The 27,184-nt window shown below is 45.0% G+C and overlaps 1 protein-coding gene across 1 annotated transcript; it reads left to right on the forward strand.

Annotated features, from left to right (window-relative positions):
• Positions 1–2,338: 2,338 nt before the first annotated feature.
• On the forward strand, positions 2,339–4,261 carry LOC124647972 (G-type lectin S-receptor-like serine/threonine-protein kinase At2g19130). The gene has a single exon (XM_047187809.1). The coding sequence runs from the start codon at positions 2,339–2,341 to the stop codon at positions 4,259–4,261; it is 1,923 nt and encodes a 640-aa protein (XP_047043765.1).
• The last annotated feature ends 22,923 nt before the right edge of the window (positions 4,262–27,184 follow it).

Here is a 27,184-nt window from a genome sequence, read left to right on the forward strand (position 1 = left end):
GGCAGCCGGCGCGCTTCCGATGGCCATGTTTCTCGCGCTGCTCTGCGTGGGTGTCGTGCGCACGACGGAGGTGGACACGCTCACCGTGGGCTGGCCGCTCACTGTCGGCCACACGCTCGTCTCTTCCGGCCGCAAGTTCGCCCTGGGGTTCTTCCAGCCAGGTCAGTTTCCACTTCGCCGATATCATATTTTCTACTCCGGCGCGGATATGGATCAGTTGCGAATTTGAATGCGAATATATTAAACTGTGGATCCGAAACGGAGATCTGGCGAACTTGAGCCAAAAAGCAAAAATAGTTGGATACATACTCTAATTGGTAGGTAATATTTGTTCTACCAAGACTTTAGAAGTTCGAAGCAAAACATATATCCTATTAAATGTGTTGTTCATCCGGACCGTCTTATCTTAATATCGTCACATAATTTAGATATAACGACAGAACATGATGTACAATGATTCATTTTTTGTTATTATCTTCACTCACCAAACATCCTAAATATGTGGTAAGAGGAATTCTGTTAAGAGATCATCTCTTAGTTAAGAGAAGACAAATCCTTTTTTCAGCATTCTCTCTCCTGCACCTCAGCATTTATCTTATGTGGCACTGCTAAGATATTACTATTGTACATGCCCTTACTTAGTGGGATAAAACATACTCAATTTCAAGCACAACATCGCCTTTCTTTTTTCCTAATATTAAGGATGTACATTTTCTTAAGTATTTAATATGGTTAGATACTATCTTAAATAAATTGTAAGTGTACAATCGTTAAAAAAAAATATTTGATAAGGGGTTATACCAATCAATTGAAGGGAAAGTGGCAGGGAGAAAACGGCAAACTTTCCAACGCCATGGAGGCTTTTGTGACGCACAAAACCTAACATACAAATTCTACCAACTATTTTACTACTATCTCAATTCGTGATATTTTTTTTGAAAAGGGGAACAGAGCCTTGGCCCCATATGTGATATATAAATTCCAATGATGTTCCGTAAAACTGTTTTTGACTCTCAGATATGACTTCATTATTCAAAGGATTTTCTTAGATAAACTTGATTATTGGAATCTTTATAATTTTTTTCTGATAGAGGATATTTTATTTGGAAGTAACCTACAACATTTATATAAGGTCCCTTTTCATTATATTTTTCATAGTAAATTTTAAATCCTACTTAGCCTCTTGAAATGATCCTTTGTCTGTTCGTATGCTTCACTGAAAAAAAAATTGGTGCTAAAAAATCACGTAGTTGTCATGTTGACATGTCATATTGTGATCTATAAAGCTAGGGCTTAGTCCCGGTTTGTGTTATCTCTATTATACGCCTAACACTATAATATTTACCAAGAAAAATAGTTACGGTGTTACTTTTGCATAAAAGAACGTTTCATAATTTTTATTTTATTTAGCATCTTCCAGAACATTATTTTTTTGCGAAAGAGCACCTTCAAGAATGTACCATATACTTATCACTTCTTACATGGTAAAAATAATTTCCTCAAATTTGCAAAGGGTCACTATGCTAGTTTAGGCTAAGAACCAAAGCGCTCACGAGATGGTATTAATATGAACTAAATAAAATAGTTGAAACATCAGTCTAAAACATTAGAGGTAGACAGGCTTACAAAATGAATTCGGCAACCCAATAACTACTAACTTTGTGATATTATCCTTGACTTTTGACTTTAAAAAATAGATTATTTTGTTCAAAACATTCGTATAATCCTAATTAGAATAATCTACTCCATCATCATGTTATTTTTTATACCAAATCCTATATCGTTTTTAGGGCGCCAATTTAGAATCAGGAGTACTTTTATTCGTCATATTCTTCAAAATCAAATATGTATATCATAAAATAGGTTCGGCGCCAAATTCGACGCGGTGATTATCTTACATATCAGCCTGACTGCTCGATTGTGTAAGTTTGCAATGGTATGATATATTGCTCTGTTTTTTCTGCCAGAGGGAGGAGGCACCGGAAGCTGGTACATCGGAATCTGGTATCTCAACATGGTGGCTCAGACGCCGGTTTGGGTGGCCAACCGCGAAAGGCCGATCTCCGACCCAGCCTCATCACCCCTCGTCATCGCGCCCGACGGCAACCTCGTTCTGTTTGACGGCTCCGGCTCGATCGCCTGGTCCACGAAAGCAAACACCAGCGGCATAGCCAGCGCTACAGACACTGTCGCCGTCCTCCACGATTCCGGCAACCTTGTGCTATCGCCGGCGTCCAATGCCTCCACGGTGCTATGGCAGAGCTTCGACCACCTTGGCGACACGTGGCTCCCCGGCGGGAAGCTAAGGCGCGACAAGCGCACCAGCGAAATACAGGGTATGGTCTCGTGGAGGGCGCGCGGCGACCCCGCGCCGGGGATGTATGCCCTCCAGCTCGACCCGTCCGGGGCGCCGCAGTACGTGATGCAGGCCAACGGCACCCGGGAGTACTGGCTTAGCGGCAACTGGACGGGCAAGTCCTTCACCGGTGCGCCGGAGGTCACCGCGTCAGGCCTTGTTCAGTTCGTCGACAACGACGACGAGACCTACTTCACCTACAGCTTCGCCGCCAACACGACGACGGTGTACCGTTTCGTCATGGACGTCTCCGGACAGCTGAAGGGGCTGTTCTGGGTGGAGGCCACGCAGGCGTGGAACCTCGTGTATGCGGCGCCCAAGGCACGGTGCACCGTGCCGCGCGGCTGCGGCGCGTTCGGCGTGTGCAGCGAGGGCGCGGCCACCACATGCGACTGCGCCCGGGGCTTCCGCCCGCGCAGTCCACCCAACTGGGCCTCCGGCGACTACACCGACGGGTGCGGGCGTAACGCCCAGCTGCAGTGCGCCAAGAACACCACCGCTGCCGGCTCGAACAAGGCAGAGCAAGACAGGTTCCTCCGCATGGATGACACTAGGTTCCCTGATGACGGTCAAGTAGCGGGCGCGGCGAGCATCGGCGACTGCCAGAGCGCATGCCTAGGGCACTGCACGTGCTCCGCTTACGCGTACAACGGCAGCTGCTTCCTATGGCAAGGCAACCTGCAAAATTTGCAGTCCGGTGTCGGCGATGACCAGGCCGGCACGGGGAGACTCTACCTCCGGCTGGCCGCGTCGGAGCTCCCAGGCCCAAGAGGCCACAAATGGCGGGACATCAAGATTGCCTCCGGTGCACTCGCCATCGCCTTATTCGTGGTCGCCGCCTCCATTCTTCTAGTTCATACGACAAGAAAGAGAAGAGCATCGAGAGTCAACGGTCTCACCGTCGGCGATGGCTACGTGAGCTACAAGTACAGTGACCTGCAGTACGTGACCAAGAACTTCACCGACAAGATCGGCGCCGGCGCCTTCGGGTCGGTGTTCAAGGGCCAGTTCTCCGACAGCACCGTGGTGGCCGTCAAGAAGCTGGAGGGGTTCCGGCAGGGCGAGAAGCAGTTTCGCGCGGAGGTGAGCACTCTGGGAAGCATCCAGCACGTCAACCTTATCCGCATGCTCGGGTTCTGCTCCGACGGCGGTGCCGACCGGAAGTTGCTGGTGTACGAGTACATGCCGAACGGCTCGCTCGACCGCCACCTGTTCCGCAAGACTTTCTATGTCCTGAGCTGGCAGGTACGCTACCAGGTCGGGCTGGGCGTCGCCAAGGGGCTGGCGTACCTCCACGAGAGGTGCCGGGACTGCATCATCCACTGCGACGTCAAGCCGGAGAACATCCTCCTCGACGCCGCCTTCGCGCCCAAGGTGGGGGACTTCGGGCTCGCCAAGCTCCTCGGCCGGGATTTCAGCCGGGTGCTCACCAGCATGCGGGGAACCGTCGGGTACCTGGCACCGGAGTGGATCAGCGGTGAGGCGATCACGGCCAAGGCCGACGTGTTCAGCTACGGGATGATGCTCTTCGAGATCGTTTCCGGGAGAAGGAACGTCGAGCAAGGGGAGAGTCAGTTTGTGGTGTCGTCGACAGGCTCGACAAGCACGGAGGAGCAAGCTACGACTACAACGACGACCTTCTTCCCGTTGCTTGTCGCGCGGACGCTGGCCGAGGAAGGGGAAGTCATGGCGCTGCTGGATCCCGAGCTGGAAGGGGACGCCAACGCCGAGGAGATGAAGAGGGTGTGCAAGGTCGCCTGCTGGTGCATCCAGCACGACGTCAACGCGCGGCCGACGATGGCGGAGGTGGTGCAGCTGCTACAGGGCTTGATGGACGTCGAGATGCCACCTGTGCCACAGTACCTTGAAGTTCTCGCGGGACGGCAGCGAGCTGGCGTACCATAGCGTAACAGACGAATTAGCACTGCTGGTCTGCCACGTCCATTAAGACGAACTGAAGACTCATAACACTATTATCACTGAGATTTTTGAACCTTGTAACCGTGCAATGCAGGGAGCCTTGTAACCGAGCATGCATTTGAGCCTTCTTCAGCAGCTGAACCATCATATTTCTTGAAGAATGACGTCTCCCCCAAGCAACCTAGCGCCGCCGGCGCCTGCCACCGTCGTAATCGCGCAACCCAACGCCGCCGTCCTTCCTCTCCTGCAACCATCTGTAACATCCCAAAAATTCAAAACAAAACCAATGAATTTCCCTAGTTCCAAATTTTGAAACTAACAAAAACTTTTATTAAATTAAGTGTGATTCATAGTGACCTTGCTTAATTCTTGTGCTATTGCTATGATTTCTTGTTATTAGTATTTGAAGTAATCTTAAACCCTAAACCTCACCCCTCTTTTTGTTAAGAGATCGGTCCACATACGTGTGTATTTGCATCGTATGTGCCTTGTATTGTAACCTGCCAAGTATATAAATAGAAGAGGTGGGGAGCACGTTGCTCCATCCACGAAAACCCTAAACACGTGTTTTAACTTGGTATCAGAGCCTACAGCCGCCGCACGGGTCTCCCTTCTCCCGATCCGATCTCATCGCCGCCGCCCTCTCCGATGGGTTCCTCTAGCGCAGCGATGCAGCTCTCCGTCATCGGACCGGTCGTCTCTCCGCCCGCGCCGACGGCTGCTCCCACGGTTCCCACTGCTCGGGATTCGTCTCGATCGCAACAACTTCGCTGCTGTGGCGTGCCCTTACGCTCACCAACCTCTCCGGGCTTCGCTCCATGGTTACCTCGACGGCACGGTGGCGGCGCCAGCCAAGACCATCACCGAGGGCACCGGCGACGCCGCTCGGCAGGTTGACAACCCCGCGTATGGTACGTGGTGGACTCGGGACCGGAAGGTCCTGGGCGTGCTCCTCTCCTCCATGACCGAGGAGATCGCGAGCCAGCTCCTCGGCTGCAAGACGGCGGCCGCCGCTTGGACGGCAATCCAAGCCATGTTTTCCGCGCAGAGCCGCGGCTGGAGTCAGCATCTCCGTCGCCAAATTCGGGGACCGCGGAAGGGCGATGCGACCGCAAGCGAGTATATGCACAAGGTGCAGGCTCTGGCTGGCGCCATGGCCACCGCTGGGTCTCCTCTTCGTGACGATGAAATCATCGATTACATGCTTACCGGCCTCGGCTCCGCTTTCAATCCGATCGCGGCGTCCCTGAACATGATCACCAGGGTGGTTACTGCCGCCGAGTTCTATTCCATGGTCCTGAACTACGAGGGCCTGCAGCTGTCACAGCTGGCTGAGACCGAGGAGTGGACCTCGTCTGCCAATGCTGCTGCTCGTGGTGGTGCTCCCTGGCAGCCCCGCGCGCCCTTGCCCGCCTTCTCTGGCGGAGGCCCTCAGCCCGGTTATGGCGGGGGCAACAGCGGCCGCCAGACTTACGGCGGTAACGGTGGAGGCGGCTATGGGTCGCCGGCGGGCGGCCACGCCCAGCCCTACGGACCGCCAGCGGGCGGCAACGGCAACGGTCGCCCAACTGGCGGCAATTACGGTGGTAACGGCGGCGGTGGCAACCGCGGCCAGAACGGAGGACGCCGGCGTCAGCGCCCGCAGTGTCAAATCTGCGGCTATTGGGGGCACAGCGCCGATGACTGTCGGAACCGCTTCAACCCCGACTTCGTGCGCGGCAGCAACCAGCAGCGCACCGGCAACAACCAGCAGCGTGCCGGCAACTCGGCATCGACCAGCTCTCCGCCCTGGATGATGGACACCGGGGCGACGGATCATCTGACCAATGATCTTCAGCGTCTCCACATGCAGGAGCGCTATGGCGGGACGGATCAGGTTCAGGTGGCCAACGGTGCAGGTTTGTCTATTGCCCACATTGGTCACTCTTCTTTAGCCGGTTCACAATTAAAACTGAATAATATCCTTCATGTCCCGCATATTAGTCAGAATCTTCTCTCTGTTTATCGCCTTGTCTGTAACAATGATGTCTTTGTTGAATTTCACCGATATTTTTTCTGCGTTAAGGACAAGGTCTCCCGGAGAATTCTGCTTCACGGTAGAAGTCATGGCGGACTCTACCCCGTTCCGTTTAGCCGTGCGTCTTCGCTGTCCACTCGTCGTGCTCTTTCTGGTGCCAAGGCTTCATCGTCTCAGTGGCATCAGCGTCTAGGTCATCCCACAAATAATGTCGTTCACACTATTGTTAAGAACCATGATTTATCCTGTACTTCCACTAGTCCTCGTTCTGTTTGTGATGCTTGTCAGTGTGCCAAAAGTCATCAACTATCATATACTTTGTCTCATCGTGTTACCACTATGCCTCTTGAGCTTATACACTCTGATGTTTGGGGTCCTGCTATTGCTTCTTCCGGTGGTTTTAAGTACTATGTTAGCTTTATCGATGACTATTCTCGTTTTTGCTGGATCTATCTCCTTAAACATAAATCTGATGTTGAACGGGTGTTTTATGCTTTTCAGGCTCATGTTGAGCTCCTTTTGAACACCAAAATTAAAGCTGTCCAATCCGATTGGGGCGGTGAATATCATAAACTCCATCAGTATTTTTAGCGCACGGGTGTCTCGCACCGTGTCTCCTGCCCTCATACCTCCCAGCAAAACGGTGTCGCTGAACGCAAACATCGTCACTTGGTCGAGACAGGTCTTGCCTTGCTCGCCCACTCCTCTCTCCCTTTACGTTTCTGGGATGAGGCTTTTCTGACGGCTTGCTACTTGATTAATCGCATGCCTACACCCGTTCTTAACAAAGAAACACCACTTTTCCGCCTTCTCAAAATTCAGCCCAATTACGAGTTTCTTCGTATCTTTGGCTGCGCGTGTTGGCCGAGTCTTCGCAAGTATAATGCTCACAAGCTTGAGTTTAGATCCAAGATGTGTGTTTTCTTGGGCTATAGTCCTATGCACAAGGGCTACAAGTGTCTTGATAAATCCACGGGTCGTATCTACATCTCCCGTGACGTCGTTTTTGATGAATCCGTGTTTCCGTATGCCACTTCTGGGGTTACGGTTGATATTCCCACTCTTCGTGAAGCTATTAATTTCCCTGTCACTGAACCGGCTACGAGTGATCATGTGCGTCAATATGACCTATCTTACCTGTCCACTAACCTGTCCTCTCCAGCTGTTGATCTTCCTGTGCAGAATACCGCGGTGGTCGACGTCTCTCCTCCGGCTATGGACGTGCATGTGCATGCCCCGGGAACTGATACGTCTCCGACGTATCGATAATTTCTTATGTTCCATGCCACATTATTGATGTTATCTACATGTTTTATGCACACTTTATGTCATATTCGTGCATTTTCTGGAACTAACCTATTAACAAGATGCCGAAGTGCCGCTTGCTTTTTTCGTTGTTTTTGGTTTCAGAAATCCTAGTAAGGAAATATTCTCGGAATTGGACGAAATCAAAGCCCGTGGGCCTATTTTCTCACGAAGCTTCCGAAGTCCGAAGGAGAGACGAAGAGGGGCCACGGGGGAGCCAAACCCTAGGGCGGCGCGGCCCCCCCCTTGGCCGCGCGGCCCTGTGGTGTGGGGCCCCCGTGCCGCCTCTCGACTTGCCCTTCCGCCTACTTAAAGCCTCCGTGACGAAACCCCCAGTACCGAGAGCCACGATACGGAAAACATTACTGAGACGCCGTCGCCGCCGATCCCATCTCGGGGGTCCGGAGATCGCTCTCCGGCACCCTGCCGGAGAGGGGAATCATCTCCCGGAGGACTCTACACCGCCATGGTCGCCTCCGGAGTGATGAGTGAGTAGTCTACCCCTGGACTATGGGTCCATAGCAGTAGCTAGATGGTTGTCTTCTCCCCATTGTGCTATCATTGTCGGATCTTGTGAGCTGCCTATCATGATCAAGATCATCTATATGTAATTCTATATGTTGCGTTTGTTGGGATCCGATGAATAGAGAATACTTGTTATGTCGATTATCAAAGTTATGCTTATGTGTTGTTTATGATCTTGCATGCTCTCCGTTATTAGTAGATGCTCTGGCCAAGTAGATGCTTTTAACTCCAAGAGGGAGTACTTATGCTCGATAGTGGGTTCATGCCTGCATTGACACCTGGACAGAGGATGTAAAGTTCTAAGGTTGTGTTGTGCCGTTGCCACTAGGGATAAAACATTGATGCTATGTCTAAGGATGTAGTTGTTGATTACATTACGCACCATACTTAATGCAATTGTCCGTTGCTTTGCAACTTAATACTGGAGGGGGTTCGGATGATAACCTCGAAGGTGGACTTTTTAGGCATAGATGCAGTTGGATGGCGGTCTATGTACTTTGTCGTAATGCCCAATTAAATCTCACTATACTCATCATGATATGTATGTGCATTGTCATGCTCTCTTTATTTGTCAATTGCCCAACTGTAATTTGTTCACCCAACATGTCTGTTCGTCTTATGGGAGAGACACCTCTAGTGAACTCGTGGACCCCGGTCCAATTCTCTTTACTCGAAATACAATCTACCGCAATACTTGTTTCTACTCGTTTTCTCTGCAAACAATCATCTTCCACACAATACGGTTAATCCTTTGTTACAGCAAGCCGGTGAGATTGACAACCTCACTGTTTCGTTGGGGCAAAGTACTTTGGTTGTGTTGTGCAGGTTCCACGTTGGCGCCGGAATCTCCGGTGTTGCGCCGCACTACATCCCGCCGCCATCAACCTTCAACGTGCTTCTTGGCTCCTCCCGGTTCGATAAACCTTGGTTTCTTTCCGAGGGAAAACTTGCTGCCGTGCGCATCATACCTTCCTCTTGGGGTTGCCCAACGAACGTGTGAAATACACGCCATCAAGCTCTTTTTCTCGGCGCCGTTGCCGGGGAGATCAAGACACGCCGCAAGGGGAGTCTCCACTTCTCAATCTCTTTACTTTGTTTTTGTCTTGCTTAGTTTTATTTACTACTTTGTTTGCTGCACTAATATCAAAATACAAAAAAATTAGTTGCTAGTTTTACTTTATTTGCTATCTTGTTTGCTATATCGAAAACACAAAAAAATTAGTTTACTTGCATTTACTTTATCTAGTTTGCTTTATTTACTGTTGCTAAAATGGCCAACGCTGAAAATACTAAGTTGTGTGACTTCACAACCACAAATAATAATGATTTCTTATGCACACCTATTGCTCCACCTGCTACTACAGCAGAATTCTTTGAAATTAAACCTGCTTTACTGAATCTTGTTATGAATGATCAATTTTCTGGTGTTAGTTCTGATGATGCTGCTGCCCATCTTAATAATTTTGTTGAACTATGTGAAATGCAAAAATATAAAGATGTAGATGGTGATATTATTAAACTAAAATTGTTCCCTTTCTCATTAAGAGGAAGAGCTAAAGATTGGTTGCTATCTCTCGCCTAAGAATAGTATTGATTCATGGACTAAATGCAAGGATGCTTTTATTGGTAGATATTATCCCCCGCTAAAATTATATCTTTGAGGAGTAGCATAATGAATTTCAAACAATTAGATACTGAACATGTTGCTCAAGCTTGGGAAAGAATGAAATCTCTCGGTTAAAAATTGCCCAACCCATGGACTCGACTACTTGGATGATCATCCAAACCTTCTATGCAGGACTAAATTTTTCTTCACGGAATTTATTGGATTCAGCTGCTGGAGGTACCTTTATGTCCATCACTCTTGGTGAAGCAACAAGGCTTCTTGATAATATGATGATCAACTACTCGAATGGCACACCGGAAAGAGCTCCACAAGGTAAGAAGGTAAATTCCGTTGAAGAATCCTCTTCCTTGAATGATAAGGTTGATGCTATTATGTCTATGCTTGTGAATGATAGGACTAATATTGATCCTAATAATGTTCCGTTAGCTTCATTGGTTGCACAAGAAGAACATGTTGATGTAAACTTCATTAAAAATAATAATTTCAACAACAATGCTTACCGGAACAATTCTAGTAACAACTATAGGCCATATCCTTATAATAATGGCAACGGCTATGGTAATTCTTATGGAAATTCTTACAACAATAATAGGAATTCACCCCTGGACTTGAAGCCATGCTTAAAGAATTTATTAGTACACAAACTCGCTTTTAACAAATCTATTGAAGAAAAGCTTGGGAAAATTGATATACTTGCTTCTAAAGTCGATAGTCTTGTCGCTGATGTTGATCTTTTGAAATCAAAAGTTTTGCCTAATGAGAATTATCATAATAAAATTGTTACTACAGCAAATGCCATTCAAGTTAGAATTAATGAGAATATAAGATTAATGGCTGAACTGCGTGCTAGGTGGGATAGAGAAGAAAATGAAAAACTAGCTAAAGAGAAGAATATAGCTAAAGTTTGGACTATTACCACCACTAGTAATGCTAATGCTACACATGTTGCTGCACCTCCTACTCATACTAATAAAAGAATTGGTGTTAGCAATGTTTCCACTTCTAATGCAAAGCGCGAAAACTGCCCGAAACTGCTAAAACCGTTGAAACCGCCCGTGATAAAGTCGCTGAAATTTTTTCCAACATTGGGGATGATGATCCCATTGCTTTAGATTATAATGGTTTGAATTTTGATGATTGCCACATCTCTGAAGTTATAAAGTTCTTGCAAAAACTTGCTAAAAGTCCTAATGCTAGTGCTATAAATTTGGCTTTCACGCATCATATTACAAATGCTCTCATAAAAGCTAGAGAAGAGAAACTAGAGCGCGAAGCCTCTATTCCTAAAAAGCTAGAGGATGGTTGGGAGCCCATCATTAAGATGAAGGTTAAAGATTTTGATTGTAATGCTTTATGTGATCTTGGTGCAAGTATTTCTGTTATGCCTAAGAAAATTTATAATATGCTTGACTTGCCACCGCTGAAAAATTGTTATTTGGATGTTAATCTTGCTGATCATTCTACAAAGAAACCTTTGGGTAAAGTTGATAATGTTCACATTACCGTTAACAATAATCTTGTTCCCGTTGATTTTGTTGTCTTGGATATTGAATGCAATGCATCTTGTCCCATTATATTGGGAAGACCTTTTCTTCGAACTGTTGGTGCTATTATTGATATGAGGGAAGGTAATATTAAATATCAATTTCCTCTCAAGAAAGGTATGGAACACTTCCCTAGAAAGAGAATGAAGTTACCTTATGATTCTATTATTAGAACAAATTATGATGTTGATGCTTCATCTCTCGATGTTACTTGATACACACTTTCTGCGCCTAGCTGAAAGGCGTTAAAGAAAAGCGCTTATGGGAGACAACCCATGTTTTTACCTACAGTACTTTGTTTTTATTTTGTGTCTTGGAAGTTGTTTACTACTGTAGCAACCTCTCCTTATCTTAGTTTTGAGTTTTGTTGTGCCAAGTTAAGCCGTTGATAGAAAAGTAAGTACTAGATTTGGATTACTGCGCAGAAACAGATTTCTTTGCTGTCACGAATCTGGGTCCACCTCCCTGTAGGTAGCTCAGAAAATTATGCCAATTTACGTGCATGATCCTCAGATATGTACGCAACTTTCATTCAATTTGAGCATTTTCATTTGAGCAAGTCTGGTGCCATTTTAAAATTCGTCAATACGAACTGTTCTGTTTTGACAGATTCTGCCTTTTATTTCGCATTGCCTCTTTCGCTATGTTGGATGAATTTCTTTGATCCACTAATGTCCAGTAGCATTATGCAATGTCCAGAAGTGTTAAGAATGATTGTGTCACCTCTGAATATGTCAATTTATATTGTGCACTAACCCTCTAATGAGTTGTTTCGAGTTTGGTGTGGAGGAAGTTTTCAAGGATCAAGAGAGGAGTATGATGCAACATGATCAAGGAGAGTGAAAGCTCTAAGCTTGGGGATGCACCCGGTGGTTCACCCCTGCATATATCAAGAAGACTCAAGCGTTTAAGCTTGGGGATGCCCAAGGCATCCCCTTCTTCATCGACAACATTATCAGGTTCCTCCCCCGAAACTATATTTTTATTCCATCACATCTTATGTGCTTTTTCTTGGAGCGTCGGTTTGTTTTTGTTTTTTGTTTTGTTTGAATAAAATGGATCCTAGCATTCACTTTATGGGAGAGATACACGCTCCGCTGTAGCATATGGACAAGTATGTCCTTGGTTTCTACTCATAGTATTCATGGCGAAGTTTCTCCTTCGTTAAATTGTTATATGGTTGGAATTGGAAAATGATACATGTAGTAATTGCTATAAATGTCTTGGGTAATGTGATACTTGGCAATTGTTGTGCTCATGTTTAAGCTCTTGCATCATATGCTTTGCACCCATTAATGAAGAAATACATAGAGCATGCTAAAATTTGGTTTGCATATTTGGTTTCTCTAAGGTCTAGATAATTTCTAGTATTGAGTTTGAACAACAAGGAAGACGGTGTAGAGTCTTATAATGTTTTCAATATGTCTTTTATGTGAGTTTTGCTGCACCGGTTCATCCTTGTGTTTGTTTCAAATAAGCCTTGCTAGCCTAAACCTTGTATCGAGAGGGAATACTTCTCATGCATCCAAAATACTTGAGCCAACCACTATGCCATTTGTGTCCACCATACCTACCTACTACATGGTATTTTCCCGCCATTCCAAAGTAAATTGCTTGAGTGCTACCTTTAAAATTCCATCATTCACCTTTGCAATATATAGCTCATGGGACAAATAGCTTAAAAACTATTGTGGTATTGAATATGTAATTATGCACTTTATCTCTTATTAAGTTGCTTGTTGTGCGATAACCATGTTCACCGGGGAACGCCATCAACTCATTGTTGAATTTCATGTGAGTTGCTATGCATGTTCGTCTTGTCTCGAAGTAAGGGCGATCTACACCGAGTTGAATGGTTTGAGCATGCATATTGTGAGAGAAGAACATTGGGCCGCTAACTAAAGCCATGATTCATGGTGGAAGTTTCAGTTTTGGACAAACATCCTCAAATCTCTAATGAGAAAAGAATTAATTGTTGTCAAATGCTTAAAGCATTAAAAGAGGAGTCCATTATCTCGTTGTCTATGTTGTCCCGGTATGGATGTCTAAGTTGAGAATAATCAAAAGCGAGAAATCCAAATGCGAGCTTTCTCCTTAGACCTTTGTACAAGCGGCATAGAGGTACCCCTTTGTGAAACTTGGTTAAAGCATATGTATTGCGGTGATAATCCGTGTAGTCCAAGCTAATTAGGACAAGGTGCGGGCACTATTGGTACACTATGCATGAGGCTTGCAACTTATAAGATATAATTTACATGATGCATATGCTTTATTACTACCGTTGACAAAATTGTTTCATGTTTTCAAAATCAAAGCTCTAGCACAAATATAGCAATCGATGCTTTTCCTCTATGAGGACCATTCTTTTACTTTCAATGTTGAGTCAGCTCACCTATTTCTATCCACCTCAAGAAGCAAACACTTGTGTGAACTGTGCATTGATTCCTACATACTTGCTTATTGCACTTATTATATTACTCTATGTTGACAATATCCATGAGATATACATGTTACAAGTTGAAAGCAACCGCTGAAACTTAATCTTCTTTTGTGTTGCTTCAATACCTTTACTTTGAATTATTGCTTTATGAGTTAACTCTTATGCAAGACTTATTGATGCTTGTCTTGAAGTGCTATTCATGAAAAGTCTTTGCTTTATGATTCACTTGTTTACTCATGTCATACACATTGTTTTGATCGCTGCATTCACTACATATGCTTTACAAATAGTATGATCAAGATTATGATGGCATGTCACTCCGTAAATTATCTGTGTTATCGTTTTACTCCGCTCGGGACGAGCAGTAACTAAGCTTGGGGATGCTGATACGTCTCCGACGTATCGATAATTTCTTATGTTCCATGCCACATTATTGATGTTATCTACATGTTTTATGCACACTTTATGTCATATTCGTGCATTTTCCGGAACTAACCTATTAACAAGATGCCGAAGTGCCGCTTGTCGTTTTCTCGCTGTTTTTGGTTTCGAAATCCTAGTAAGGAAATATTCTCGAATTGGACGAAATCAAAGCCTGTGGGCCTATTTTCTCACGAAGCTTCCGTAAGTCCGAAGGAGAGACGAAGAGGGGCCACGGGGAGCCAAACCCTAGGGCGGCGCGGCCCCCCCTTGGCCGCGCGGCCCCGTGGTGTGGGGCCCCCGTGCCGCCTCTCGACTTGCCCTTCCGCCTACTTAAAGCCTCCGTGACGAAACCCCCAGCACCGAGAGCCACGATACGGAAAACATTACCGAGACGCCGCCGCCGCCGATCCCATCTCGGGGATCCCGGAGATCGCCTCCGCACCCCGCCGGGAGAGGGGAATCATCTCCCGGAGGACTCTACACCGCCATGGTCGCCTCCGGAGTGATGAGTGAGTAGTCTACCCCTGGACTATGGGTCCATAGCAGTAGCTAGATGGTTGTCTTCTCCCCATTGTGCTATCATTGTCGGATCTTGTGAGCTGCCTATCATGATCAAGATCATCTATATGTAATTCTATATGTTGTGTTTGTTGGGATCCGATGAATAGAGAATACTTGTTATGTTGATTATCAAAGTTATGCTTATGTGTTGTTTATGATCTTGCATGCTCTCCGTTATTAGTAGATGCTCTGGCCAAGTAGATGCTTTTAACTCCAAGAGGGAGTACTTATGCTCGATAGTGGGTTCATGCCCGCATTGACACCGGGACAAGGATGAAAAGTTCTAAGGTTGTGTTGTGCTCGTTGCCACTAGGGATAAAACATTGATGCTATGTCTAAGGATGTAGTTGTTGATTACATTACGCACCATACTTAATGCAATTGTCTCGTTGCTTTGCAACTTAATACCGGAGGGGGTTCGGATGATAACCTCGAAGGTGGACTTTTTAGGCATAGATGCAGCTTGGATGGCGGTCTATGTACTTTGTCGTAATGCCCAATTAAATCTCACTATACTCATCATGATATGTATGTGCATTGTCATGCTCTCTTTATTTGTCAATTGCCCAACCGTAATTTGTTCACCCAACATGCTGTTCGTCTTATGGGAGAGACACCTCTAGTGAACTCGTGGACCCCGGTCCAATTCTCTTTACCGAAATACAATCTACCGCAATACTTGTTTCTACCGTTTTCTCTCGCAAACAATCATCTTCCACACAATACGGTTAATCCTTTGTTACAGCAAGCCGGTGAGATTGACAACCTCACTCGTTTCGTTGGGGCAAAGTACTTTGGTTGTGTTGTGCAGGTTCCACGTTGGCGCCGGAATCTCCGGTGTTGCGCCGCACTACATCCCGCCGCCATCAACCTTCAACGTGCTTCTTGGCTCCTCCTGGTTCGATAAACCTTGGTTTCTTTCCGAGGGAAAACTTGCTGCTGTGCGCATCATACCTTCCTCTTGGGGTTGCCCAACGAACGTGTGAAATACACGCCATCAGGAACCGCGCCCCACTCGGATGCTGCCACGTCACCGTCGGGTTCTCACGGCGCGGATGTTGCCGCGTCGCCTCCGGGTCACACTGCTACGGATGCGGTCACGTCTTCGGCGTGCCCTCCCTCGTCTCCTGCATCGTCTCCCGGATCGCCTGCGTGTGGCGCGCCCACGCCACCGCATTCAGCTCCATCGCCTGGCGGGCCGTCAGCTGAGCAGCCGGCCCCGGCGGCCTCACAGCCTGGCCATGGCATGGTCACTCGTCTGCGCGACAACACACGTCGTGAGAAGCACTACACCGACGGCACTGTGCGGTACGATACTCGTCGCCGTGCTCTCTTTGCAGCGCCGGTGTCTCACCATGTTGCTCTTCGTGAACCGGCGTGGCGCGCCGCAATGATGGATGAATTCACCGCTCTCGCTCAGACGAAGACCTGGACTCTAGTTCCTCGACCACCTGGCACTAATATTGTTGGCAACAAGTGGGTGTTCAAAACCAAGCATCGTCCAGATGGTTCAGTTGAGAAGCACAAAGCTCGCCTTGGTTGCTCGCGGGTTCACTCAACAGACACGGCATTGACTATGGTGATACTTTCGGTCTCGTTGTCAAACCAGCCACCATTCGCCCGGTTCTCTCTCTAGCCGTTTCTCGAGGCTGGACCCTTCGTCGAGTTGATGTCGGCAATGCTTTTCTCCATGGTTTTCTCGACGTAAGATGTCTATATGCAAGCAGCCCCTGGTTTTGAGGATGTCCGTTTCCCTCTCATGTATGCAAGTTGCAGCGTGCTATCTATGGTCCAAGCAGTCCCCTCGTGCTTGGTATGCTCGCTTGAGTACTCGCCTTTTTCAGCTGGGGTTTCTTCCTTCCCGGGCCGATACATCCTTGTTCATCTTTAATCAGCGTGGTGTTCAAGTCTTCATGTTGGTTTATGTTGACGACATTGTCATTGCTGGTTCCACTACTGCTGTTGTTGAGGGTCTTGTTCGCTCTCTGTCTGCCACTTTTCCTATCAAGGATCTTGGAGTTCTGGAATATTTCCTTGGATTGGAAGCGTCGTACAATTCAGGGGGCATGACACTTATGCAGCGCAAGTATGCGCTAGACTTGTTGCATCGGGTTAATATGGAGAATTGTAACCCCACTTCCACTCCGATGGTGCCCACTGAGCGGCTTGCTCGAGATTCTGGTGCACTTCTTGGTCCAGAGGATTCTTTCAGATATCGCAGAGTGTGGTTGGTAGTCTACGGTATTTGACTCTCACACGTCCAGTATATCTCTTTTGCTGTCAACAAGGTTTGTCAGTTCTTGTCTCAACCCACTGAAGTACATTGGGAGGCTGTAAAACGTATCCTTCGTTATGTCAAGGGAACATTGGATACAGGGCTTCGCATTAGGAGGTCACTGCAGCAGAGTGTTAGTATTTTTACTGATGCAGATTGGGCTGGAGATGTTGATGATCGACGCTCTACGAGTGGTTTTGCAGTGTTCGTGGGTCCGAACCTTATTTCATGGAGTTCGAAGAAGCAACCCACAGCTTCCAGATCTAGCACCGAGGCGAGTATAAGGCTCTTGCAAATGGAGCAGCCGAAGCTATGTGGGTTTGTTCATTGCTTCGAGAACTTGGTGTTACCCAGCGGCAAGCTCCGATTTTATGGTGTGATAATTTGGGTGCTACCTACCTAACGGCGAATCCAGTCTTCCATGCCAGGACCAAGCACATTGAGATTGATTTCCATTTTGTGCGAGAGCAGGTGGTCGATGGCGCTCCGGTGGTAAGGTTTATCTCTTCTAATGATCAGCTGGCCGACATCTTCACTAAGCCGCCGACACGGCAGATGCTAGACCGAGTTTCGAACCAATCTAAACCTTGTATGTAGTAGTAGTTTAGATTGAGGGGGAGTGTTAAGAGATCGGTCCACATACGTGTGTATTTGTATCGTATGTGCCTTGTATTGTAACCTGCCAAGTATATAAATAGAAGAGGTGGGGAGCACGTTGCTCCATCCACGAAAACCCTAAACACGTGTTTTAACTCTTTTCACCCAAGTTAAAATAAAATAAAAGGAAATTAAATAAGAAAAAGGCATATGTGCCTATGGCTATTTTTGTGAAACTTTACCCTAAGCTCCTCTACTTTGTTTAGAGGTTTGGAAAACCATCATACACCTTACCTAGTACTTATCAAACCAAACCCAAGTGGTTTCCAAAGAAATTAAAAAGAAACTAAAAATGCCATAGAGGCATATGAGAGTAAAATAGTAAAAAATGTGAACTTAAGAATATTGACCCTAATACATGTGGTGAATGGTTGGATCACCCCTATTTACCATCTCAACACTCCACAACCTCATTTGGGTCAAGCCAAGTCAAATTAAAATTCAAATGCAACATATGCATAGAGGCATATGTGGCACATAGCCATTTCACCAAATTTTACCCTATGACTCTAAACCTTGACCAAATGATGTGAAACCTTCTCTCAACCTAATATAACACTAAATTGACCCTAACCCATGTCTAAGTAAAGAAAGATCAACCATTTACAAGTTTAGTAAAATTTGACACCTCATCTCTTATGTATTAAGGCCAAATTTGCAAATCTTTGAACAAGACTATTTGAAATGGTTTCAATGGTCTTAAAATGTTTCTAAACTAATAAGAATCACATTAGAGTCAAGAAATATCAAATCTTTTGGAGAGAAATCAAATGGTGAGAAAATTTCATTTTTACTACATACACATTATGCCAAATTGCAAATCCTCAACCTAGGCCATAATTACTTGCTCACTTGTAGATTTTAAATCAACATAGTATTTAAATTACACTAGTTACTTAAATCACATGAGATGATGAATCTCATTTAAATCACTTTTCTCAAATACTAAGTGTAAAGTGTTGACCTTGGTCAACATGGGATCATCCCTGGTTATTTGAGAAGATTTAATCTTAAGAAGATTCAATGAGAGGAAATTATTTCTCCAAACCAAAGAGAAACCCCAAATTCAACTTTTAATTAGAGGAAATTATTTTCCAAATGTTAAATAAAGAAACCCTAGCATAAGTTGTGAATAAATGTTAAGTAGTGAGGCTAGATCATTTGGGTGAGCCATTAAGGCTAACTAAGATTACTTAAGTGTTGTTTGGTGATTGTATCCTCGTATTCGTTTATAGACGCTAGTACCGGGGACTATCAAGAGGAAGAGGTCTTCTACCAAGAGGAAGAGCAAGAGAACTTTGATCACATCACCAACCAAGGCAAGCTATTACCAATGCAAGCTATTACCAATGCAAGCTATTACCAATGCAAGCTAGACTAATGCAAGCTATTTTGTTTGCAAGCTAATATTCTTGCAAAGTGCAAAGCTCTACAAGATCAAGGCACCATTACATTTTACTTTATGAACCTATCCCAAGTTTTTACTTTACAAGCTTTACTTGATTTTATTTATCAAAGTTACTTTTTGATTTATGATTCACCTGATTTGACTTAGAGAGTAGTACAAGATCATCACACTTAGCTTAGCAAGCTCCAAAATACTTAGCACCCCCCTTAACTAGTTGCTAGTGCTCAATATTAAAAGTGACCATTCTAGTTGGGAACTTGTGAATTGAAATGACTTTGAAAACCTTGGAATGATGAGTCATTCTATTGAGAGATTTTGAAGGTGAAAATGACTGGTGAATGACTTGGTGAATTTTACAAAAACTGATGGTTGGGTTCGGATGCGATACCATTCCAATTTTACAAGTACCCCCACAATACCTGGATCTGGGTAAGGCTTAGCTGGAAATTTATGTGTCTTAGTATGGGTTCCCTCTAAACAAGCGTCATCGGGGTTATGCTGGAGGCTGCCTCTACAACCAAAGGAATGATGAGAAATGACGTGAAATGAGGTGAATGTCCGGCCCAAGCCCCGTGCGGTTCCCGAGCTGATCCGTCTGTCTTCACTCGGGAGGCCAAGCTCATGGGGAGAGGTGCCTATACTAGAATATGTAAATGAAAGGTTAGGATTGGTAGTTCGCGTATCGCGTACGATAAATCAGGGCCGTTACTCCCCGACGAACTATTGCAATTGTTGTGGCACAAGTGTACACCCTCTGCAGAGTTAAACCTATTCGAATAGCCGCGTCCTCGGTTATGGACAGTTGGAAATGCCATACTGTTCCGTCATCAGAACTTTTCTAAAACTATGAATGGTGACTGGTGATTTGAATTGAAAGGTGACTTTGACTTTGAATCACCACTGAGTTGTGGGAATGACACTAATGTTCCCACTTGAGTTAGTTGAGCAAATGAAGAGGCTTTGATTATTAAAGTGTTTATGAAATAAAACTGGCTTTATGCAAATGAAACTAGAGCTCAGAACCCCCTTACTATAGTTGATAGTATTTACATTAGTATTAGTTTGCGAGTACTTTAAAGTACTCATGGCTGTGTCCCTGGCTATTCAAATGGCCAGACTATGAAGACGAGTACCGTAACCCGGAATAAGGACAGCAGGACGTCTACGACAACTAGGATCACTCCCGACGTCAACAGCTGCTCGTGGAATAGATGGACTACTACTACGCTACTTTCGCTTCCGCTATGTGTTATGTAATGAATAAATAGAACTTCTATTATTGTAATGAGACTCGGATCATGTGATCCTTTATTTGTAAGACGATTATGTGTTGTAATGAATGATGTGTTGTGATAGCAATCTATTATGTCTCGCAAAAACAATATTCCTGGGATTGCGAGGAATGGCATAATAGGCATCTGGACTTAAAAATCCGGGTGTTGACACCATCCCTTCCCATCCCCGAACCGCATGCTCCTGGAGTCTCGCGGCCGCTAGTTGAGCGCGCAGCAATTCTCCGTTTCGTTCGTGATGGGATCATCAGCCGCATTCCTGGCGTTGCGATTTGGAACTCTTCGATCTCTCGATTCTTTGATTTGAATAGCAACCTCATCTCTGAATCTGCTGTCAATGTTTCAGATCTTGCAATCGGAGCCGCGCGGGAGATCAGCGGCATCCAAATTTTGTTTGGCCCGAGTCTAGGATGTGGGTTGGACCGAATTTTTTTGGGTCGAGCCCAACGCTCTCACTCATCTACGGTCCGAAGTTGCGAGCGGGTTCCATCTCGGTTTGGATCCGATGTTTCTCATGTTTTAGCAATGGCGGAACCCGCTGGGCCTCAGCCCATTACTGTTCGTCGAGCCTCCCCTTTAGCCTGTGACGCGGAGAGAGTCCATGTAAACCCTAGATCAGTTGGTTACGGAGCAGTTGTCTTCGTCTCATCGCCTCCCTCTCCCAGATCCGATCTTACCCAACCACCACCTCCTCGCCGCTGGTCTGGGACGGCCACCGGTGACAACAGATCCTTCGCACAGATCGCCGCTCTTCCGCGGATGGATCGGCGATTTGGAGGACCGCGCAGATCTCCTTGATACGTCCAAAACGTATCTACTTTCCCGAACACTTTTGCTATTGTTTTGCCTCTAATTTGTGTATTTTGGATGCAACTAACGCGGACTAACGCTGTTTTCAGCAGAATTGTTCTGGTGTCTCGTTTTTGTGCAGAAATCCAACTTTCAGGAAAACCTCGGGATTTTGACGAAAGGGCCTATTTTCCCAGAATACTGACGGAGCCAGAAGGACAAGTAAGGTGGAGGCCCGAGGGCCCCACACCATAGGGCGGCGCGGCCCAGGGGGGGCCCGCGCGGCCCCGTGGTGTGGCCCCTCGGCCGGCCTCCGACGCCCTCCTTCGGACTACTTATTCGCCTCGACCTAAAAACGCACGGGGAGAAGTCGAAGTCGCCGTAAACCATCCAGTAACGCCGCCACATCGCGAAACTCCGTCGCGGGAGCCGAAGTCTCCGTTCCGGCACTCCGCCGGGACGGGGAATTGGAGGAGATCATCACCGCCATCACCGCCAACGCCTCTCCATCAACCAGCAATGTTTCCCCCATCCATGTGTGAGTAATTCCCCCGCTGTAGGCCGAAGGGGATGGTAGGGATTGGATGAGATTGGTCATGTAATATCATAAGATTGTTAGGGCATAGTGCCTAGTGTCCGTAGATGGTACTTTTATGATATTGTTGCAACTTGTTATGCTTAATGCTTGTCACTAGGGCCCGAGTGCCATGATCTCAGATCTGAACATGTTATTATTTCATCATGATATTTATTGTTTATGGTCTTACTCGCAAGTTGTATACACATGTCGCCGTCCGGAACCAATGGCCCCGAAGTGACGAAATCGGGACAACCGGAGGGAATGGTAGCGACGTGAGGATCACATGTGTTCACGGAGTGTTAATGCTTTGCTCCGGTACTCTATTAAAAGGAGTACCTTAATATCCAGAGAGTTTCCCTTGAGGCCCGCTGCCACCGGCTGGTAGGACAAAAGATGTTGTGCAAGTTTCTCATTGCGAGCACGTACGACTATAATTGGAACACATGCCTATTGATTGATTAGTACTTGGATACCATTTTATTATTATCCGCAAATGCCCCGCTATGATTGTTACATGAGTTTCTCTCATCCATGCAACGCCCGTTATCCGTCCCCGTGTCTACAGTATTTTAATCCTGCTCGTTTACTAAAATCACTACTCGCTGTCTTTGTTACTCTGCTGTCTGTTATTTCACTATCGCTATCGCTATAAAACCGTTACTACCGATAAACTCTTGCGAGCAAGTCCGTTTCCGTGTGCAACTGAATTGACAACTCCGCTCGTTAAGGCTTTCAAGTGTTCTTTGTCTCCCCTTGTGTCGAATCAATAAATTGGGTAATACTTCCCTCGAAGACTGTTGCGATCCCCTATACTTGTGGGTCATCAAGACTATTTTCTGGCGCCGTTGCCGGGGAGCATAGCTTTATTTCGAAGTTCACTTGGATTGATATTGTTCGCTGCAAATTCTCCATCATGGGTAAAACTCGCGATACTAAGGTCGCCATATTACCATCCACTACAAGAAAAGGTACAACTCCGAGTACCTCTCGCTGCTCTTGATTCACCATCCGTGATTGATAAACTTGTTTCACCGCCACATGCTTCAAATGCCGGTACTTCGCCGAATCTGAAAACTCTCATAATATTGATGATGCTTTCGCCGTGCTTGATGATAGTGGTTCATTGGGAACTTTTCTAGATGCTACAATTGCTAGGTCTAGACAAATTGAAAATACCGAAATTCCCGATGTTACTACACCCGTTAATTCACCCGAACTTGAATACTCTAGTGATGATCTTGATGAAGATTATGTGGAACTTGATGATGATTTTATTGAAAAATGCAATGCTACTACCGATGCAAGAAAGATTAAAAAGTTGCTTGCGTAACATACCGTTAGATATAAATTGTCTCCCGATCCTAAATTTGCCACATCTCCTATAAACATTAGGGATAAAGATAATGATTTTTCTCTTGATCTATCTCATATAGCTATTGTTGAGAAAACACCCTTTTGTGGTACCGAAAAAGAAAGTGCTCGTTGAACACATGACTCGAGTTATGCACTCGAGTAGCTTGTTTTCTCGATGATGTTAAGATGCGTACTTACTTTGTTGCTAAAATCTTTCCATTCTCATTAAAGGATGACGCTAAAACTTGGTATAATAGTTTGCCAGCCTAGCTCTATTAAAAGTCCAAAAGAATTGCTTGCTCGTTTTCTTCCGGAAATACTTTCCTGCTAGTGCTCAACATGCCGCTTTGCGTAGAGTTTATAATTTTGATCGTGGAGATGAAGAGAAATTGCCCGAGGCTTGGGCGAGATTTTGCTCTCTTATTAGAGCTCTGCCTGACCATGATTTAGAAAAGCATGATCTACTTGATATATTTTATAGTGGACTAACCATTGAGTCTAGGGCATACCTGGATAGTTGTGCTGGTTGTGTTTCAGGAAAAGAACTCCGGACGAAGCTAAAGAATTATTGGCTAAAATAGGCCGGAATTATGATGATTGGACTACACCTGAACCAACTCCAACGCCGATAGTAAAGAAGAGGGGTTTAATTAAATTGAATGATGAAGATATGAGGGAAGCCAAGAAGTCTCTCAAGGAGAAAGGTATTAAATCTGAAGATGTGAAGAATCTACCTCCCATAGAAGATATATGTGAGATAATTCCCACTTCATCCATGATTGAGGTAAACTCCCTTCAACGCTTTACTAGAGAATATATTCCGTATTCAAAACCTCCTGCGCAATGCTTAGATGAGTTTGATAATTATATTGTTAAGCAAGAAAATTTTAATATGAGAGTAGAGAATCATCTAATGGAAAATTCTCAAGCTATTAGTCAATTGCATGATATTGTGGAGAGAACCTCCAATGATGTTAAGATGCTTGTTAAACATTTTCATATGGTTCAAACTCAAATTGATCAACTCACTAAAGTGCAAAATGACTTGTTAGGAAATAATGCTAAAGAAAAACATGCTTATGAAGTAACAACTAGAGGGGGTGTCTCTACCCAGGATCCTCTATATCCTGAAGGGCATCCCAAAAGAATTGAACAAGATTCTCAACAAACTAAAACTAGTGCTCCATCTAAGAAAAAGAAGAAGAAACATAAGAATGTTGTAGAGTCCTCTCGAACCTCGCTAATGATCCTAATAGTATTTCTATTTCGATGCTGAAACTGAAAGTGGTAATGAACATGATAAAAATAATGATAAGAATGATACTCCTGATAAAGAAGAGGTTGAAGAAGAACCTGAAAAGCATGCTAAAAATAAAAAGTATACTAAAGAAGATTTTATTGCTGAGAAACATGGTAATGAAAGAGAACCGTGGGTGCAAAAGCAAATGCCTTTTCCTGCTAAGAAACTAAAATCAAAGGAAGAAGAACACTATAATAAATTTTGCGATTGGATGAAACCTTTATTCTTGCAAATCCCTTTGACTGATGCTATTAAATTGTCTCCTTATTCAAAGTATATGAAAGATATTGTTACTAACAAAAGGAAAATCCCCAATGAGGAAATTTCCACTATGCTTGCTAATTACTCTTTCAATGGCAAAGTTCCAAAGAAGTTGGGCGACCTAGGTATACCTACTATTACTTGTTCTATTAAGAATAATTATGTTAAAACTGCTCTATGTGACTTGGGAGCCGGTGTTAGTGTTATGCCTTTTTCTCTTTATAAGAGACTTTACTTGGATAAATTGATACCTACTCGATATATCTTTGCAAATGGCTGATAAATCTACTCGCTATTCCTGTTGGTATATGTGAGGATGTTCCTGTTCAAGTTACTAATAACTGCTTGATATTAACCGATTTTGTTGTGTTGGAAATGCCCGAAGACGATAATATGTCTATTATTCTTGGGAGACCTTTTCTTAACACCGCAGGGGCTGTTATTGATTGCAATAAAGGAAAGGTTACTTTCAATGTTGATGATAAGGAACACACCGTCTATTTCCCCAAGAGGATTGAAAAAGCGTGCGGAGTTAATACTATTTCTAATGTGAGAACTATCAAAGTGGGAACTATTGATTGTCCTATATATGAGCCTAAAGAAGAATATCAAACTCTTGTGATTGGATCCATATCAATACAATTCAAGGTAACATGATTGATTTGAGGTTTATTTCTTCATATGCTATGTAAAATTTATTTGGTGGCAAGACTTGATCAACCTTGTTAACAAATACCTTTTATATGCATAGAGGAGGTAAACAACATCTCTTTCTTCCTCCACTTGCTTTAGTTGCTGTAGCATTTTTAATTTTCAAAGTTTCTTAGTTGATTTGAGATTTCAAAAAATTTCCTGGCCAGTAATAATAAATTTAATACCCGTAAATGTGCATTTTTCAAAGTTTTCAAAAATTCGCGAAAATTACACCGTTGGTCCTATTTTTCGACGAGGCACTGGGAGCACCGTGAGGATGACCTGTGGGGCACCACAGGGTGCCACACCACAGGCCGGCGCGGCCAGCAAAGGGGGGCGCGCCACCTTGTGGTGTGGGCCCCTCCTTGCCCCACTTATTCATCTCTTCCTCCCAAAGATCTTCTCTCTCCCGAAAAAACTCGAACCAACTTTCTCTCACTCGCGTTTTTGCTCAAGAGATCAGGATTTTTTGATCTCTTTGCTCAGCCCAGATTTCTGTTTGAAATTTGGCATATTTGCTCTCCGGTATGTGACTCCTCCGCCTATCCAAGTAGAATTTTGTTTGGTTGAGTATATCTTCAATATTTTGTTGCTGTAGGTAACATGTTTAGTGAGCTTGCATGCTTGTTCTAAGTGGTAGAAACTAGTTTTGATGCATGATTAGTACTCTAGCAAGTTCCTATGGTAGTTTCCCTCAATTATATGTCACCAAATCAAGTTTTATATTGTTTGTTGAAAATTTCAGAAAATGAAGAAGTTCAAATTTGGAGAATTGTTCAAGAAAGGAACAACCAGCACCGGGAGGCCTTCTAGGACCGCCACCCAAATTAGGCGATCGTACAATGAGGACATCATCGCGCCTAGCTTCGCGCCCGAAGAGGACAATGGGCCTCCTAACGCTTCATCCTTCCCGTGTTATGATTTTCTGACAAATGCAGGGATATTGGATGACTTCTTCACCCTTGTCAACAGGGCGGGTTTAGCCACCTACGTTGGAGATGAAAGGGAGCAATACTACATGCTCACCAAAATTTTCGTCGAGAGCTTCAAGTTCCAAAACTCGAATACAATCCGACGGTTGTATTCAAGATCTATGGTAATCCCGTGACTATGGAATTGGAAGAATTTTGTCGTGCATTGGATATTGCCCCTGTAGGTACAGCAAGGAGGATTGATGACAACCCCCGAGACTTGTTGGAGCTCTATCGAGGGATCACCAATGATGACTGTCGCACCATTCAGCGGGGCAAGATAAGGAACATTCAACTCCCCGCCATTGAATATTTTGCATATTACATTGCTACTAGCATACTTGGTAGGGAGAACACTAGCAATATTTCTAGTTACCATCTTGCCTTCTTGAATATTGCACTTACTGGACAAACATCTTATCATCTTGGCTCTCTTATTGCTCGCCGTCTGTCTAACAGGGGGCCTATTTTTGGAGGAACTATTGCACTGCACATTTTAACATACTTAGAGCTTCCTATTGATCCTAATGATGTGCCATTAACCCCTAGGAGGCTTGATATCACTGCTATGAAAAGCCATCATTTTGTTACCACTGATTCCACTGTAGATAACATGGTCTATAGAATGTTGTTTGCTGACGGGGATGAGAAAGAAATCCCTCTTCCCCAACTGGGTTTGTTCAGTATTGACAGGGAACCATGGTCGCGCACTAAGGAGGAGGTGGATGAACATATGAAGATACAAGATTTCCACCAGCAGCATGACTCCGAGGACGCCGAGCCCTCCTACGACTGCACCGTCACGTATCCGTGTGCTTCTTCTAGCACATACCCGGAATATGATCCACCTTCGTCGTACAACGAGGATACTACTTCATGGCCTCGAT

Source organism: Lolium rigidum, chromosome 4 (assembly GCF_022539505.1).
Source record: "Lolium rigidum isolate FL_2022 chromosome 4, APGP_CSIRO_Lrig_0.1, whole genome shotgun sequence".
Taxonomy (NCBI): Eukaryota; Viridiplantae; Streptophyta; class Magnoliopsida; order Poales; family Poaceae; genus Lolium; species Lolium rigidum.

What these genes read in the sequence shown, in the direction of transcription:
- LOC124647972 (XM_047187809.1), top strand. Translation starts at nt 2,339, where the DNA reads ATGGTCTCGTGGAGGGCGCGCGGCGACCCCGCGCCGGGGATGTATGCC.